Genomic DNA, 18,908 nt, shown 5'->3' with positions numbered 1-18,908 from the left:
AAATGTTGCATACGTTCACAAGCACAAAGATCATTTATAATGAAAACACTCACTTTCATGTATGAAGATTTCATGTTTGAATCATGTATGAATCCACAAATTTTCCTCCAAAGTATGACAAATGGAAAAATAGGTTAATATGGAAAAGCACAATTAATGTAAAAAATAAATAAAATATTTTTAGTATAGGCTTCCAAGGGGTACATTATTATGTGGCAAAATTTGTTGTCAAATACAAATACTTCTGACATTTAATTTTAATTTTAATTTTTTTTTCATTTTTAAGTAACATTTATATATATATATATATATATATGTGTGTGTGTGTGTGTGTGTGTGTGTGTGTGTGTTCTATTTAACCACTTTAACAAATAATGTAACAATTTGTATATTTAATTAAAAAAATCATAAAGGAAACAATTATATAAATAAAAAAGTATTTTGTATCCAAACATACAGCATGTGATTTCAAAGATTCTCATAGCTACATAAATCAGTAATATTTTACAAATGACCTCAGGATCAAATTAGCTCAAAAGCAAATACAATTGCACAAAATTACAGTATGAATAGGACAGTTATATTATTGTTAGCTAAAACCATTATTATTAGAAATATTATGAAAAACGTACATTTAAAAAATGAGAAATGTTTTCTTGGCAACTGAAGTAAAATTACTGATAAAAATTTCTTGAAGTACAAAAATGGCTCAAACTAAAATGAAGTATTATTAATAAAACATGACAAAAGCACTTAAATACATTAATAGTTTATTAATAGTTTAATAATATATCACTGGTTAATACAAACACTGGTGCATAATGACAATCAGGTGTTTAGGAAATACTTAATGTGGTGGAGATTAGCGCTTTATTTATATATTTATTTATTTGGAGCAAAGAAAACTTCAAAAAGGCCTACTACTACCCTGGAACTTTATAATTTTATTTTATTTATTTTTTTCTCAGAAGCTCTGTAAATAATAAAGGGTTTTGCATACGTGTCGGACACTGTCCAGTTGTTACTCAACTAATTCTGCCTGAAACAAGCCAGAACGCTAAAGCTCCTCAAATCACTCTTACATCTGTCGAGATGTTCACACTCTCTCCATTATGCATCTGTTGGTAAAGCTACAGGCAAACCATGCAGAATAATATCTGGACTTTACTACAAACAGTAATAATTTTGTCCATGCTTTATCTGCATATTAAACTGTCTAGTCTGTCTAGGCTCTTTCTTTCTCTTCTCCTTTAATTTCATCCTGTGTCCCATCAGGTTAAGTAACGGCACCCAGAGGGAGGTCGAGGAAGTGCCTTTTAGAAGTCTTGGCATGCTTTTGTTTGAACACCTGGTTAATTCTGTTCCCAGGTTATAAAATGCCTCATGATAAAACAAGATGTAATAACGGGTAGTACTCTAACGGTGCCCAAAAACCTGCAGGTCTCTGTTAAAACCATCAGATCTTTATCGCTTCTTAGAAGCGATAGAAGGTGATGTTACAGCATGTCAGCTGAATCATGTCTAAAATATATTTCACAGCACTTTCTCATGCATGTCCGATTCACAGATGATATTATTTCTCTTGCCCAAATCTGAAAGATTCACTTTGGCTTAATCAAAAGTAGGCGTTTTTCTCCCTCTTTTCTCAATTCATCCCCTGATACCTCCCAAACAAATCCAGCTGCATTTTTAACAATAAAGCTTTTCAACATCACATAGCAATGGATTTTAAAAGTTCACCATATTCAAACATGCTGTCCAAGATTCCTGAACTAATAATAATTTCCTGTTGAATTCTGTCCTTTATTTCCATGGCCAGTACTGTTAATTTTCCCCAGTATTTTCCCTCTGTTTTTCCGAATCAATGTTCCCTGAAAATGTCTCATTATATCAGAAAAAGATGGAATACACATCTTATTATTGTCAGATTATGCTTATTCACAAGAAGCCAGCAAAATATATCAATTTCAATGTTGTCTTTATCCACTTTACTCCACAATTTCAAAACATATGGACAAAACACTTGCTTAAAGTGGATCACAGCAATTTATTTTGTCGGGAAAGAGGCGAGTGCTCTGTTAAAACAGCACATAGTGGGTTAAGGCCAGTTTCATGAAGTGTTTTTTAGGTCTCATTTTACTCTGAGGCTGTGACACACTGCGCTGCTCCTCTCTCTTCTTCACACCACAACAACCGTTTCTCCTCACATGATGGTGGATCTGAGGATTTTACTGTTTTTCGTGACTCTGCCCTGGATATTTTGTGAACCGGCAAGAACCAGTAAAGTGGTGCCTAAACACAAAGGGATATTGAAAATACTAGATGATGAAGAATTAATCTCAGAGGGTAGAATTGTCATGGAAGCCAAGAAACCAAAGGTATGGCAATTTAATGCTGATAACGCTTATTTGTATACATTGTGATATTAAAATGGAATTTTGCTGAACTTATTAATGTTTTTGATGACTAAACGGAATATATGTATTTGTATAATCAAAATGCCAGATATCATAAATCTGTTCCAAGAAAGGTATGCCATGGAAAACCTGTAAAATCCATAATGGGATTATATCCAATGGAAAACAGCACCATCGGCAAGTTATCTGGGCTTTTCTGAGCTCATTGAAAGGCAAAATAGCAAGTGAACCTGTTGAACATGTTGGTTTTGAGAGGAAACAAAATAATATAGTTTTCTTTTCATCTGCTTTACTAGAAAAAAGTCATTCTTACCACAGACTATGATAGTCCAGTTGATACAGATGATGAAGGTCCGGGAGCAGACAAAGATGACAAGGGTAATTGTTTATTATTCAGTTTTGCAATCATTTGATTCAAAATAATATTTAAGCCTATTTATTTCTATTTTATTTTTCAGAACTTCCCACATGCCTAATGTGTGTGTGTCTAACTGGATCGGTGTACTGCGAGGAGGTTTCTCCTGACATGACAACAGTTCCACCACTGCCAAAGGAAACCGCTTACCTCTATGCACGCTTCAATAAAATCACTAAAATTACCAACAGAGACTTTGCCGATATTGGTGAGGGAAAAGCTTTCTAGGTGTGGCCACCAAAGACACAATGTGTAATGACTGGAACATCATGTAATCAAAGCAACTGAGTGAAATTTTCCCTGCGAATTTTAATGGCTCTAAAACAGAACTTAGAAAGTGTGTTTAGGTCCCTTAGAGTCACGGGTATAGAAGGGGAGGCAAACCTAGAAGGCTTTGTGCATTTAAAAGGACAGTTCACCCAAAAATAAAAAAATCTGATATTATTTACTCACCCTCATGTCATTCTGAACCACTTTGGCTTTCTTTTTGTGGACATTTGGACCCCATTGATCTTCACTGCAAACTCTTAAAACTAACGGTGCTTCACAGGCATCTATGACCCCATGAATGATCTTTAACATCCATGGAATCTTTCCAGTACACAAATGGTTCTAGATATTGAAAAAATACTTTCTTTAGACCTTTGGATCCCATTGACTTTCATTGTACACTTAAATTTAAAGGTTCTTTACTGGCATTGATGATTCCATGAAGAAACTTTAACATCCATGGAATCTTTCCAATACACAAAAGTTTCTTGATATTGGAACAATGTTCTTCACACCAAGAAAAATGGTGACAATCTTTTTTGTGGAACAAATTGGTTCTTCTATGGCATTGCTGTAAAAACCTCCTTTTGGAACATTTATTTTTATGAGTGCATGGACAAAAAAGTGAGCCATATTTTCTATGTTCCACAGAAGAAATAAAGTCAAACAGGTTTGGAATTGCATGAGAGTGAGTAAATGATGACAGAAAGTTAATAAAAAACATTTTCAGTTGGGAATGATACAGCCATATTGTGTTGTTTTACAGCCACACTGAGAAGAATTGACCTGACTGGCAATCTGATCTCTGAAATAGAAGATGGAGCCTTTTCAAAACTCGACCAGCTTGAGGAACTAACACTAGCTCAGAACAAACTGGTCAAACTGCCAATGATGCCAACTAAACTTGTGTCTCTCAATGTCAACCACAATCTACTTAAAGCAAAGGGAATAAAAGCAAACATTTTCAAGGTAAAAATGAATAAAAGAAAGAATCTGAAACAATATATATTGTTATTCATAAGTGATTTCTATCTTTTGCATTAGAAACTCACCAAGCTATCATACCTGTACCTTGGAGACAACGGGCTGGAGGCCATCCCACTGCTGCCAGAAAGCCTCCGCGTGGTTCATCTGCATGTATGGTCATCACTATTGTAATCTCAATATAGCCTATTTATAGACTGTAGTATTTAGTGTGTCCCTATATGTATAAATTCTTTTAAAATCTTTTTCAGAACAACAACATAACGTCACTGACAGATGACACATTCTGCAAAGGAAATAACACACACTACATCAGATACAACATGCAGGAGGTTCGGCTGGATGGAAACCCGATAACATTGGCCCAGCATCCCAACAGCTTCATCTGTCTGAGAGCTCTACCAATTGGACACTACAAGTGATCCGCTGAGAAGAAGAAAATGTTCCTTAAGCCATCGTCCAACTGGCAACCACTGTTAAGATGTTAGACAGCACATTCACAAAGATTTAACAGTTTAATAAAGAATTTTGACTTTTGAGTGCATCAAGCTTTAACATTTTATATCATTTAGATCATTTGTTAGAAGCATATACAGAAAATAACTTTTCTTTAATTTTTTTTTTACAGTGTAATCATTTTGTTAAAATTTGTTAATGTTTTTGCAAGTAAAAATAGTAGTATCTGTGAACTTTTTTGGAAAAAGATATTGTTACTGTTATTGATATTATTTGGTAAATAAATTCATTTAGGACCGACATATTTGTTGGACTTTTTCTTCATAAACTCAAAGTATGCACTACTATAGACCATCTTTTTTCCTGTTTCCACTAAAGCTGGGTAAAAAAAAAATTAAGTAAAGTATAAATATGTTCTCATAATTATGTCTTAGCATATACTGATAAAGTCTATCATAAAAATGACTTAGGAACTATGAAAGTTTCTCATTATTGTAAATCATAACAATATACTGTCAAGATTATTAGACACGAAAATTTTATTTTTTTTCTTCTCATTTTAATGATATAAAACTTTTCATTATTATGACAATGAGCAATAATTACAAGAAATGTATAAATGTTTTCAAAAATAAGAAACTTTCCCAATGTAATGAGATGCTAAATCATAATTGTGAGAACGTTTCTCATGACTTACAGAATCATATTTTTTTTACTTTTTACAAGCTTCCAAAGTGTATTATTTAGAATCACAGAACAGACAGATCTTTTTTTGTGTAAATAGCCATCTTTATCTTTTAGACAATGCAAAAAAATGCCATCTTCCTTACAGAAACAAACATTTGCAGCCTTCTGCACCTCATTTGTCCTCATAATCAGGCGGTCCATGTCACAGCTGTCCTACAGTTGATGTATAATAATATCCCAATTTTTGAATAATATCAATGCAAAAGTCTCAAAACTGTTTTTGTTTCAGTCTCTTTATCATTTCCAGTGTGTTCTGATCTCATTTGGCTTCAGAGTCTGTCAGCACAAAGCCCTCCTCAATCTTGTGCTGGTATTCTCTCTCCGATTGTTTTCTTCTGTAGACATCATCTATGAAGCCAGAAAATAATATAATTACTGGTCCATAACAATAACCAATACATAATTAAACATGAATTCTTAACAGGCTATAGGCCTACATAAATATATTCATGTATAATACATTCATCTTCACGTAATCTAAGCATAATGTAAATTAAGCACCGTTGTACCCTACCTAATTTAATGATACACATTAAAAGTATTTTGGTTTTAAAGATTTCAGTAAGTAAATCATTTTTCTCGTTGGATAAAGGAGTAAAGGACAGCTCTGCGCAAAGAGGACGCAGAATGATGCACATAAACGCTTCAAAGAGAGGGGCGTGGTGCATGTATACATAAGATTAGACTTTGCAGCATACTTACAAAACGTTTCTTTTCCTATTCTCACGTTAATCATGATCCACTCCATGACACCCCCGATACAGAAGAACAAGGGCAAAAATCTGTACGTCCCAAAACGGCTTTTTCCAGGTACAAGACTTAATATATATTTCAGGTTCTGACTTTTTCTAAACATATTTTTCTTTCAAAACCCAGCCAAAGGCAAGGCACTTCTAACGCACAGCACAATAATATGCACTAATGAAAATGAGTTTTAGTCGCTAGAATACAACATCCGAACAATTGTCCTTCAACGCTGATCTTGCACCGTCTTCACGCACGTTTCCGCTGCGCTGACAGAACAGGAAAACATGGCCGCGTGAACGTCACGGATAGTGTGCTCTAATAGGTCCGCTACCAAGTCTCTTACACACAGGGACTATTCATCATTACTGGGGTTCTCACTCGATGCTACAAATCTAAAAAAGTAAAGAAATAAATCTATATATAAACAAATATTTAGAATCACACTAAAGGAAAAGTTCACCCAAAAATGAAAATTCTGTCTTCAGAATGTTGGTAACCAAAAGTTGACTTCCATAATATGGCAACTGTTTGGCTACCAACTCTTCAAAATGTTTTGTGTTGTTTTGTTCAAAAGAAAGAAACTCCAATAGGTTTGGAGAAACCCGAGGGTCATTTTTGAGTGAACGATTGCTTGAAGATTGAAAACAATTACCTTTGAAACATGCCTTTAGCAGTGGATAATAAATAAGACAACGGACTCGTTTATTTTTTTTTAAATTAAACTGATGAACAAATGAAATGTATTTCCATTTACAGCATGTGGACATTTATTACTTAAAGAATGTGTTAGAAATACATGCACGCTAACATCTTGATGTTGCACATAGTGCACAATGTTTTACAGATTTCTGATCTGATGGAATGAATGAATGAATACCTGAAGTAATTTCTGGTGAATCTGTTTTTTTGGGCATCGTGGGCAAGGTGTTCATAGATTTCTGAAAGATGCTTGAGTATTATCTGAATATGCATTGGAAATGCGTTTGTATCATATATTATTTTAATGCTTTTGCAAAATATTCTGCATTGCATGATGTGATCCTTTACATTTCATTCCCTTTTTCTTCAGCTTGGTCTCAATTGACAATGGAATTTCTACAGATTAAAACATTGCATTGGAAACAGCAGCAACCACATTTGGAAGCACATTCATAGATTGGTCAATCTTCTACTTTATATGCTAGCCGGCAGAAAGTCCAGTGGTGCTCCACTGTGTTCTCGTTGGCACGCTCGCTCATGTGGTGCACCCGTGTGTTCCGGATCGTGAATCCCTGTTTGGTGATGTAGTCCATGAGGTGGACCCTTAGAGACACCTCTTGATGGTGGTCACAGGGTCCAAAGGTGAAGGACACCTGACAGTCTCTGGTGTCCATCATGTGTTTGTTCCACTTAGTGAAGTTGTTGGATATTCCCTCCAGCAGCGAGTGGACCTTGGTGGTTATGGTTAGTTGCGTGATAATAACCGCTACTGGGTTCGAGTACTTAGACAGCTTGCGAGTGCTGGACAACTCCACCACCTGCTCAAAGGTGTCCAGCGGGTACAGAGGCTTTGGGTCACTGAGGCATTGGATTAAAGGCTCGATCTGATAGAAGTCAGCTTCTTTACGCAGAAGGTCCATCTCCATGAAGTCAACAGGAAGAGTGAGCTCGGATGTGCGCAGGAAGTTTAATATGTAGCGGAAAAGCGTCCCGTCCCGGTCGATGAAGTAGTTTCCCTGAGCGTCCCGTGTGGTGGGGAAGTCACCGCGGAACATGGCGCCCAGCATGGAGTCTGGGTAACGCTGAAGAGTGGAGATAGAGGTCGTGTAGAGGTGACCCCCAACATTTAAGGTGACTGGGCGAGTCAACTACAAGAGATGGACAAAAGCAGAGAATCATTAATGCAGTTCATCACACTTAATAGGTTCATTGGCTATTTTAATGCAGCTAATCTGTCAATCTGTCACTGGTGAAGCACTAATTAAACGTCACTGTTTTGGAGGCCTGAAACCATTAATTGAAACAATTTTAGATTAATCTCATTTTTTGTTCTTTAGAGAGCTGAAATTTCTGTGCCTCACTAATAACGGTAAAAATTCAGGAAACGTCTATTTTAATTAATGTGTTGGAATCTGTATCAAATTGCCGACAGCCTACAGGATGCTGAACTGGAATAGCAAAGGAAGGTTTGTTAAGCATGTCGGCTTGATATTTTGCTTTAAAGTTTAAATAACTCCCTTAAAGCTTATAATTTGAAGGTTACGCAGACCTTACAGTCAGTCAGACATAAAGACAGACAGACAAATAGCCCATCTATCTATGGAAATATTAACCCATTTGAATGTCAGTTATAAGAAAACCTGTGATCAGATCAGTTCTAAAGTATAACATGCCAAGTCAGAACAGGCTGAGGGTCTGTGCCGATGATGGTGGATGAAGTTTAAGACTTCCAGTTAGAAGTTTGCAAAGGCCCGTTCACACCCAGAAAAATAGCTATAACTATGAAGTTTTAATAATCGTTCTAATTGTATGACAAATAGGGAAATCCACACCACAACTATAATGTTAACAACACACAGGAACAATCATTGGAATCACTTTAATAACTTTGTTTTCTAACTGATTAACAATAAAATAATAACAGTGAGAATCCAGATCAGAATCCAACAACTAAAGAGCTCAAGCATTTAAAGTGGCTGACAACATAATCTTCGTAGTTATCGTTTTTTAGTTAAATACAATGTAAAAAAAACCCAGCAACGATTCATAAAATTCAAAATTAATTGTATTCTGGGATATTAAGTGTTCTTCAACCTTGGTCCATAAAATTCAAGTGAATGTATTAAATATATAAATACATTGAGAACATATTTTATAGGTGCCATTTAAAACATATAAATTTTTTGTTCAGAAAAGGTTTTATCAAGCCAAATATTTTGTTCTAGTTAAAAAACTAAACAAAAAAAAACATATTACAGTTATATAAATGTCTGAATTGCAATTAGATTTAATTCTACTTCAAATAGCAGTTCTGCACAGCACACAACTGTGGCTAATAAGCACTTGATAACAATAACTTTAATCCTTTGTTAAATAATTTTCCACATACATACCCTATTCCCCCAGTCCCCATTATCCATTTGAGAAGGATAGGTAGACCTGATCCACAGAAGAATCTCGGATACTATACTTGAGTAGATCTGCAAAGAAAAGACATATTAGCCATACATTACGGCACATAAATATATATATATATATATATATATAAACCTCACTTGAGAATCTAAATTTTTTAACACATTTAAGATGATAATGAAGAACACAATGAGATAAACACAGGATGCATTACTGTGTGAGAAAGCTCAATGAATTGGATGCTTAATAGCACGCTAGCTGTTCTGGTAAGGCATGTAAACAGGTTTTCTGAAACGTAAATACTTACAGTTTCCCTCGAAAGAAGTTAAGAACGCCCAGCGACTGTTCCTGGTGGCATCTAACGTTAAAAACATGAAAACGTAATAAAATGAAGCGTTTTTTTGGAACCTTTGCTAACCAGCTATCAGCATACACAGCTAGCTCCCTGCTAACTCATAATGTAAGAGTGACAAATGAATAAAATTAAAAATTTTACAGGCAGTTATACTGTATGGGATAACCCCATCCTTACCTGTCTCCACGCCTGAGGGGTTTAATCGTCAGTTTTGATTGCGGCTGTACAGGACACAGCGTTTAGCTGCTCAAAGACGAGAGGCCAGCAGCCGCACTGTCACGTGACCCACACTAGCGTACAGGATCACAACACATCTGTGCTGAAGCAGCTCGTGTTAAAGGGATCTACAGGTCCTTTTCAAAAAATTAGCATATTGTGATAAAGTTCATTATTTTCTGTAATGTACTGATAAACATTAGACTTTCATATATTTTAGATTCATTACAACACAACTGAAGTAGTTCAAGCCTTTTATTGTTTTAATATTGATGATTTTGGCATACAGCTCATGAAAACCCAAAATTCCTATCTCAAAAAATTAGCATATTTCATCCGACCAATAAAAGAAAAGTGTTTTTAATACAAAAAAAAGTGTCAACCTTCAAATAATTATGTTCAGTTATGCACTCAATACTTGGTCGGGAATCCTTTTGCAGAAACGACTGCTTCAATGCGGCGTGGCATGGAGGCAATCAGCCTGTGGCACTGCTGAGGTGTTATGGAGGCCCAGGATGCTTCGATAGCGGCCTTAAGCTCATCCAGAGTGTTGGGTCTTGCGTCTCTCAACTTTCTCTTCACAATATCCCACAGATTCTCTATGGGGTTCAGGTCAGGAGAGTTGGCAGGCCAATTGAGCACAGTAATACCATGGTCAGTAAACCATTTACCAGTGGTTTTGGCACTGTGAGCAGGTGCCAGGTCGTGCTGAAAAATGAAATCTTCATCTCCATAAAGCTTTTCAGCAGATGGAAGCATGAAGTGCTCCAAAATCTCCTGATAGCTAGCTGCATTGACCCTGCCCTTGATAAAACACAGTGGACCAACACCAGCATCACTGACTGTGGGTACTTGACACTGGACTTCAGGCATTTTGGCATTTCCCTCTCCCCAGTCTTCCTCCAGACTCTGGCACATTGATTTCCGAATGACATGCAAAATTTGCTTTCATTCGAAAAAAGTACTTTGGACCACTGAGCAACAGTCCAGTGCTGCTTCTCTGTAGCCCAGGTCAGGCGCTTCTGCCGCTGTTTCTGGTTCAAAAGTGGCTTGACCTGGGGAATGCGGCACCTGTAGCCCATTTCCTGCACACGCCTGTACACGGTGGCTCTGGATGTTTCTACTCCAGACTCAGTCCACTGCTTCCGCAGGTCCCCCAAGGTCTGGAATCGGTCCTTCTCCACAATCTTCCTCAGGGTCCGGTCACCTCTTCTCGTTGTGCTGCGTTTTCTGCCACACTTTTTCCTTCCCACAGACTTCCCACTGAGGTGCCTTGATACAGCACTCTGGGAACAGTCTATTCGTTCAGAAATGTCTTTCTGTGTCTTACCCTCTTGCTTGAGGGTGTCAATGATGGCCTTCTGGACAGCAGTCAGGTCGGCAGTCTTACCCATGATTGCGGTTTTGAGTAATGAACCAGGCTGGGAGTTTTTAAAAGCCTCAGGAATCTTTTGCAGGTGTTTAGAGTTAATTAGTTGATTCAGATGATTAGGTTAATAGCTCGTTTAGAGAACCTTTTCATGATATGCTAATTTTTTGAGATAGGAATTTTGGGTTTTCATGAGCTGTATGCCAAAATCATCAATATTAAAACAATAAAAGGCTTGAACTACTTCAGTTGTGTTGTAATGAATCTAAAATATATGAAAGTCTAATGTTTATCAGTACATTACAGAAAATAATTAACTTTATCACAATATGCTAATTTTTTGAAAAGGACCTGTATATTGAGCCAGTCTGCAATGCTACATTTTTAAAGTTGGGGATAAAGTGTTGCTTTGCACAAATATCACATCACTACATAAAGGTGACTTTATTGACAGAATTTCACCAACAAAAAAGAATCATTTTTGGACATGGGAAATCATAGTTTATTGGACACGTACCATAGCTGAAGCTACTGAAAAGCAGGAATGATGCTAGAAGACCACAACAATTCTAGCAGGATCGACCTAGGAAAATAATTAATAAATGTTAAATACAATGTAGCCTGTGTTTCTTCTAATTAATCCACACGTCCTGCTTTGCATAGTGCAAGGAATGTTAATGTTTTAATCCTTATTTTAATATTTAAATTTATCCATCATCACCCCCAGCATAATTTTTTTTTAGCATCTTTCTCAGGCTCCTATGTTTATGTTCAGTTATTTCACTTTAATGGCAATGAAAAGAAACTATTCATTTCTATTAAAGTTAAATTACTGAACCTACATACAGGAGCCTGATGAAAATGCTAATTTTAGAAGAAAATTTCAAATGGCAATTAGAGGCTTTTGCATCTGAATTATATATATATATATATATATATATATATATATATATATATATATATATATATGGACAAACTTAAAGAGGTATGGTTGTCAGTGCTATATAAAATCATAGGACTCAGAATTACTAAGACCCATAGAATGAAGTGCATTGGTACATAATAATCAGTACCGTGGTATACATAAGTTTTATAACTCTACCATCAATATACTGTACATGGTAACACTTTACAAGAAGATCTCATTGGTAAATATTAGTTAATTCATTAACACCATTTATGAATTTTTGTTAATGTTATTAAAATCACAATACAACAGATACAACTTATGATTTTAAAAAGTATCGTGTTGAAATGAACAAACCTAATTGTAAAGTGTTACCATACTATTCTTTATAAGTGTGATCTTTTTCTTTAATCACTCAAAAGGCTGTTTGCATGTGAACATACATACTGCAAAATTATTCCTTCTTATATTATTTCTCCATAAGTTTGTTATATACTTCAGGGCCAGTGGGGTGCTGCATTTAAGTATTTAGTAATATACAGCTGATATCCTGAGCTGTCTCAGGATTTCTTCTTGGTGCTGGTGCTCTCTGTGCTCTGCTGAGAGATGATGAAATCTAAAATGAGTTTGGCTGTTTGTCGTGGTCGCTCCATCACAACAGAATGACCGCAGTTCTCCAGCAGATCCACACGACAGCCTGGAAGAGCCCCCGTAAGCACCGCTGCCCCAGACACATCCACCACCTGAAAATAAAGATATCAGGGCTATTATAGTTTACTAAAACCACAACATTAAAATAAACATTAACTGAAATAAATAATTTTATTTGTATTTTATATAATTTTTAATAAATTGTTACCAAAGCATTTATTATTTTCATTTAGTTTAGCTATACTAAAACTTAAAAAAAAATAATTAAATAGACACTTAAAAAAAGTAAATAAACAAAAATCAATAAAAAAAATAATGCTTTCTATTTATAAATACAGTATGCAGGCTTACACCTACCTGGTCCTGTTTGCCCCAGATGACTTGTAAAGGGGTAGTTATTTGTTGTATATGCTCATGTAAGGCATATTTTGAATTTTCACTCATAATTTCCATGAAAACTGTGGTAGTTTAGAGAGAAGATACTTTAGGCAAATAAACTTTCTAGCATATTGTAAAAGTATATAACTGCAGTGGGTACCTATGTTCGTACTGACCTTCATGATAAAAGTCATTGTGTGGTATCCGTACATCCACCAGGCCTTGTAGAATCTATAATGGAAGGTAAATGCCACAGATAGTGTATGAAGGTGTGTTTTGAATCTAGAGTAACTCGACATTACATTTGTGTAATTAACCTGTTGAGGCACTCTGAAGCGCACGTGAGAACTGAGCTTCAGCATCTCCTCCATCTCCTCCGGGGTGGACGGAATAAGAGGAATATTCAGCGTGTACTGGCTGTGCTCCACTTCATGCATCTGACTGTCAAACCTGCTCTCAATTTGGTTCTTCAGACCTTCAGAGAAAAATGTGAGCATGCAGGAATGATGTTAAAAGAATAGTTCATCCGAAAATGCAAATCTTATTGACAGCCATCAGAATCCATCCTGCTTTTAAGAACTCGAGCATTTAATGCTGCAGATGACAAAACTGCAGTACAAGTTTATAATAGACAGAACTTTATTGTGTGTTGGTGTGGATTCTAATATAATCTTTACTAATCTACTAATCTTTATAGTTATTATTCTTATTGTGAACAGGCCTTTATAGTTCATTTTGGTTTGCATTTATGTTATGTATTTATCTATGTATTCTGTGTAAAAGACTAAATATACTGACTAACCGGCTGGGCAGATGAGGGTCAAACCACAGAGGTCTGAGGGATGACAGGCTGCATATACTCCGGCCACAGTCCCACCCATTGAAGTACCCACCAGATGGAATGGCTTTCTGTTTAGCCGAATGGCCTCTACAAACTGAGTGGTGTAAAAGTAGGGAATATTCACCAATACAAACATTTTATATGCTGGTTTATGATCATAAAGTAGACTTTACGGCAAAGAGGTTTTCCTTAATGATAAAACATCATTCCATGTCTAAGAAGTAGGTTCCATGACAGCAATATTTGTTTCCATGAAAAGGACACAAAATAGGGCCTGAATCTGTTTTTATTAAACAAATGAAAAGTGAAAAAGGTGCTTAACCTTTTGGAAAAGTTGACTGTCAACCACAGGAGGTTTTGATAAGTTATATTTTAGATTTTACAAATATGCTATAAAGAGTTTCTATTCATCTTACCCTACTGTTTAGAAGTTTGGGGTAGGTAAGATTTTTTAAATGTTTTTCATAAAGTCTCTTATGCTCACCAAGGCTCCATTTGATGAAATACACAACAAAAACAGTAATATTGTAACATGTAATAGTGTCACACGATTCTTCAGAAATCATTCTAATATGCCGATTTGGTGCTCAATAATCACTTTTTTTTATCAATGATGAAAAACTGTTGTTAATATTTTTGTGGTATGTGGAATTTTGTGATGCACACTAAAGAACAGCATTTTTTGGAAATAGAAACCTTTTGTTGAATTACATTTTCTGTAACTTTTGATCAATTTAATGCTTCCTTGTTGAAAAATATTTCTTTATTATCTTTATTCTTTTGGTTGTTTATATGAATATTTTAATTGCATCCCTGCTACCAAATTTTGGAACATACAGTCAAAAACTATATTATTGTCTAGCCATAAACGTGAAATAACTATAATCATTTCATTCACAAGATTTATAAAATAATATAACAAATAAAACAAAACTGCCAGACTTTTTGGTTTAAGTTAAGTTCAGTATATGGACTCAGACCAAGGATTTGGTACAACAATTAATTGAATAATAATAATTATTTATGTCATTATATATCTAATAGTTCTCGCAACAGACATATAGTATTTATGCATCTACAGCCTTAAAAACAAAGTCATGGGGCATCTATTTGTACACTATTCATAGAAAAATGTACCCATCGAGCGATTACCTGCCGTATTCTCTTGACCTGGCCCTGGACTGAATAGTCGTCTGTGTTGGTACGTGTTGTACCCTCATGCCCCGGCATGTCAACACACAGTATGTGCAGATGTTTGGGAAGATACTGTTTAGGATGAAGACACAATGTGCTGTTATAAGGATCAGCATTTTCATTTTACCTCACAGCCAGGCCCCTTAACATACTGTACCTTCACCATAGGGAGCCATGTGTCCTTGTGAGCAGAGAAGTCATGCAGCATGAGTACAGAAGGCCTGAGGCCTGGTTTCCCCCTGTACGAGTAGCAGAAGCGATAACCCCCACAGTCCGCATAACGTACCTGCAGACCCAGAGTTCTCCTCCAGTACCTCCACAAACAAATTACATTGGTAAAAAATCTATAGACAAAATGAACAAATGCATAACTACATAAGATGCATGTAAACTTGAAATATTTTAAATATTTGAATTGCTTATACATTTTCATCCGATTGGATTACACAATTCTAACAAATTAATAAACTTAATGTAATGCATATTTGTCAGTCAAATGAAACAGGATTTCTGTAATGGTACTAATAAACTGAATGCCTTTCAATAAGCAGGTTTATATATTTATCATCAAGAAATTCAGTTTATTTCAATTACACTAACTATTTTAAGCGTGTACATAATACATTTAATCTTCATAACGCACAGATTCATGCTGATTCTTAGCTATTTTTGTTTTTGATGAAAAGATGAAGATTTAATGAATAATTAAATCAAATAGATGCAAAGAGTTAATAGTTAATAATTTGATTCAAATTAATCTGAATTTTATACACAACTCAAATACATAAATCCTAAATTTAGCCACAAATATGTTTTGAGTGCAACTATAAAAGATGTTCATATAAATTATACATTTATACATTATTTATATACAGTATTTATTATACACAATTTGAATAAAATGGCAGTCACAAATTTGGTAAAGAAATTATTTGGTGACCTAAAAATCCTAAATATTTCTTATTCATTTAATTTAGTTATTTCAATTTTTTCAGTCCTAGAAAATTACTTTCAGTTTTCTTTAATGAAAACCAGGAGGTTGGGCTTCAATTGTAAAGAAAGATATTTGTATAGTATTATAAAATAATATGTGACCCGGGACCACAAACCAGTCACAGGTGTCAATTTTTGAAATGCTGAATAAATCAGCTTTCCATTGATGTATGGTTTGTTAGGATAGGACAATATTTGGCCGAGATACAACTATTTAAATTCTGGAATCTGAGGGTGCCAAAAAAAAAAAAAAAAATATTGAGAAAATCGCCTTTAAATTTGTCCAAATGAAGTTCTTAGCAATGCACATTACTGACCAAAATTAAGTTTTGAAATATTTACAGTAGGAAATTTACAAAATATCTCCATGGAACATGATCTTTACTTAGTATCCTAATGATTTTTGACATAAAAGAAAAATTGATAATTTTGACCCATTCGATGTATTTTTGGCTATTGCTACATATATAAACCCATGCTACTTACAGTAAGGCTGGCTTTGTGGTCCAGGGTCACATATGTAAGGAATAATTGACGACGGGCCGTTGAATTATTAGAAAAATAATGCACACCCGTTCGCGTCGTGGCCGTTACACCTCGGGTGTGCATTATTTTTCTAATAATTCAACGGTCCGGAGTCAATTATTCCGCTTATACTACGGTTGCCACACCTCAGGACATCGATCAGATTATATATTTCAAGGGATTCGTCCGGTTTTTCTACTTAAATCGCTATTGTGAGTAGGATTATTTCTTCCGCATCTCATCCAACGACTCTTTTGCTAGTTCCAAAACGTCATTTTAAAGCTGGCAATGGAGGCTTGAGCCGTTGATAGCAGACTAATGCAGTTAATAATGAAGTTATTAGAAAGAGAGCGAGAGAGACAGAGACACAGAGAAAGAGAGAGAGAGAGAGAGAGAGAGAGAGAGAGAGAGAGAGAGAGCTTGTATGAATTAGGCTACCTCTGTGTGTCCCTCAACAGTGTTCTGAAGCACCGTCTCTAAACTGTAAGTCTGCTTTAAGATGCAGCGCTGTTATTACCTCGCTAGTGAGAAATGTCATGTGTAGCCTTTAAGTTGCTACACTAGGCTAACTGATAAAATCGTCAGGGCAGCGCTGACAACGATGCGAAGTGATATGGAACTGTAATGCGGTCAAGAAAGCTGCCTGGAACTACGTTCGCCGTGCGTTTCCCTGAAAATAATTGCACACCTCAGAACGTTCGTCAGCCAATCAGATTCAAGCATTCAACGGCCCCGTAGTATAAGCATATTTATAGTATTTATAAGTGGTATTTACCAGTAATAGACTTTGATGAGTGATGATGGCCACAGCATAAAAGAGGCCATGAAAAGGAGGAGAGGGATAGCAAGAGTCCCTGCAGCAATGGCAAACATATTCACCATATCCTGATCCATGACAACTCAGTTTTTATCAAGTAAACACCCTGCAGAACAATACAGCACACAATTACAAACAGAAACGTTGAAATGACTGGTAAATATGACATGCTAGGGAATGAAGTAAAACTTCAAGATACCTTTGTTGTCCTGCTATAAGACAGCATATGTACGGGTCAGAGTGAATGAGGGTGAGAGATGGGGGAGGCACTGGCAGCATCTGTTTGTCTAATCAATACATGTAACCTAGATATCTCACCATGCGCTTAAAATATTTACATGACCAGCATTTTATCCCTTCATTTTAGTGTCACAGCCTAGAAAAAGTCGAATTGTCCCTTAATGTTTTTGTATATTCACAACTATTTTACAATTCTGAACATACATCTACAAATACAGCATCTCACTAACACAACTAAACCTTTGATTGTGGTTAAAAGTATAAATCATTAAAATAATAACAATTGACCTATGACTCAACAAATAGTTTTGGAACAATTTGAGAGCAAATGAACTTACTTCATAAGGTTAATCCTACATTGCAAATGAACTTACTTCATAAGGTTAATCCTACATTGACGTCAGTCAGTTTTAAATGACAGATCCAAAAGTCCCATTTAAACATCATACTGTAGCCAGTCAGTGTGCAGTCGGTTCTTATAACTTAATAAAAGTCCATGTCAGCTGTCTGCTTGCCCCAATGAACACGGAGATGGCATCCAGGGAAAACTCTGTGTGGTGATCTCGTGATCCCAAGAAATCAATTAATTCAAATGGAAAATGCAATATTCCTCTTACTCCAATAAAAGTAAATAAAACAATCAAATAAATAAATAAAAAAAGATTCATAAAATTAAATGAAGATACGGAGTTGTTTTTTTAATAATAGACTGATAAGAATTTCAAATCACATGGACATTTTTTAGAAATTTGTACACATTCTCAAGATGAAAGCATAAGGCATCAGTACATTTAGACCATTGTGAGCAAAGTCATGGAAACAAATTCACATTTGCTCGGCCTTGAAATGAAAATGAGTGATTTCAACCAGCCATCTAATTTAGTTTTGCACTAAATATAGTGAAAGGTAAATCTATTTGGAGAATGTGAGAATATATCTTAAAATTATAATATAAAAAAAACTAAGATTTAAAAAAAAAGGAATTAATACTTTCATTGAGCGGAGATGCATTAAATCAACTTCTACATTGTTAAAAAATAAAAAAATAAACAAATGTAAGTGAATGCTTTTCTTTTGGACTTTGTTTATCGAAGAATCCAGAAAAATGCACAAAAACATGAAGCAGCACAACTGCTCATAATATCAATGATAATAATAATAAAAAAAGTTTCTTGAGCAGCAAATAATGATTTCTGGCATAAAAGAATCGCTAATTTTGACCCATGCCATGTATTTTTGGCTATTGACTTTTAACTGGTTTTGTGGTCCAGG

General features: G+C 35.3%; 4 protein-coding genes across 4 annotated transcripts; 1 reads left to right on the top strand and 3 right to left on the bottom strand.

Annotated features, from left to right (window-relative positions):
* The first annotated feature begins 2,126 nt into the window (after nucleotides 1–2,126).
* Nucleotides 2,127–5,499, top strand: LOC306859850 (mimecan-like). The gene is made up of 6 exons (XM_079401204.1): nucleotides 2,127–2,378; nucleotides 2,714–2,795; nucleotides 2,876–3,040; nucleotides 3,869–4,071; nucleotides 4,147–4,239; nucleotides 4,338–5,499. Exons 1-6 carry the CDS (start codon nucleotides 2,208–2,210, stop codon nucleotides 4,506–4,508), a joined length of 885 nt encoding a protein of 294 aa, XP_079257330.1. The 5' UTR covers nucleotides 2,127–2,207; the 3' UTR covers nucleotides 4,509–5,499.
* LOC306859852 (ubiquinol-cytochrome c reductase complex assembly factor 5-like) lies at nucleotides 5,413–6,145 on the bottom strand (the record flags this gene model as incomplete). Its single annotated transcript, XM_079401206.1, has 2 exons — nucleotides 5,413–5,637; nucleotides 5,992–6,145. 2 exons carry the CDS (start codon nucleotides 6,143–6,145, stop codon nucleotides 5,549–5,551), a joined length of 243 nt encoding a protein of 80 aa, XP_079257332.1. The 3' UTR covers nucleotides 5,413–5,548.
* Nucleotides 6,138–9,802, bottom strand: LOC306859851 (BTB/POZ domain-containing protein KCTD6). The gene is made up of 4 exons (XM_079401205.1): nucleotides 9,683–9,802; nucleotides 9,458–9,508; nucleotides 9,129–9,215; nucleotides 6,138–7,883 (listed from the first exon to the last, which is right to left on the bottom strand). Exons 3-4 carry the CDS (start codon nucleotides 9,153–9,155, stop codon nucleotides 7,197–7,199), a joined length of 714 nt encoding a protein of 237 aa, XP_079257331.1. The 5' UTR covers nucleotides 9,156–9,215; nucleotides 9,458–9,508; nucleotides 9,683–9,802; the 3' UTR covers nucleotides 6,138–7,196.
* Nucleotides 9,803–12,557: 2,755 nt separating this feature from the next.
* LOC306859849 (monoacylglycerol lipase ABHD6-like) lies at nucleotides 12,558–17,473 on the bottom strand (the record flags this gene model as incomplete). The annotated part of the gene is made up of 8 exons (XM_079401203.1): nucleotides 12,558–12,740; nucleotides 13,006–13,106; nucleotides 13,203–13,257; nucleotides 13,344–13,501; nucleotides 13,829–13,961; nucleotides 15,020–15,133; nucleotides 15,219–15,375; nucleotides 17,355–17,473. The coding sequence occupies 8 exons, from the start codon at nucleotides 17,471–17,473 to the stop codon at nucleotides 12,558–12,560; spliced, it is 1,020 nt and encodes a 339-aa protein (XP_079257329.1).
* Nucleotides 17,474–18,908: the final 1,435 nt, after the last annotated feature.

The sequence above is a fragment of the Barbus barbus genome (genome assembly GCF_936440315.1).
Source record: "Barbus barbus genome assembly, chromosome: 40".
NCBI lineage: Eukaryota > Metazoa > Chordata > Actinopteri > Cypriniformes > Cyprinidae > Barbus > Barbus barbus.
The sequence above is the reverse complement of the archived record's forward strand: the minus strand, read 5'-3'. Positions and strand labels throughout refer to the sequence as shown.

What these genes read in the sequence shown, in the direction of transcription:
- LOC306859850 (XM_079401204.1), top strand. Translation starts at nt 2,208, where the DNA reads ATGATGGTGGATCTGAGGATTTTACTGTTTTTCGTGACTCTGCCCTGG. An exon ending in TGGAAGCCAAGAAACCAAAG is followed by an intron (nt 2,379 to 2,713) that starts GTATGGCAATTT and finishes CTGCTTTACTAG; the next exon opens with AAAAAAGTCATTCTTACCAC. An exon ending in AGCAGACAAAGATGACAAGG is followed by an intron (nt 2,796 to 2,875) that starts GTAATTGTTTAT and finishes TTTATTTTTCAG; the next exon opens with AACTTCCCACATGCCTAATG.
- LOC306859851 (XM_079401205.1), bottom strand. Translation starts at nt 9,155, where the DNA reads ATGGATAATGGGGACTGGGGGAATAGG. An exon ending in ATGGGGACTGGGGGAATAGG is followed by an intron (nt 7,884 to 9,128) that starts GTATGTATGTGG and finishes CATCTCTTGTAG; the next exon opens with TTGACTCGCCCAGTCACCTT.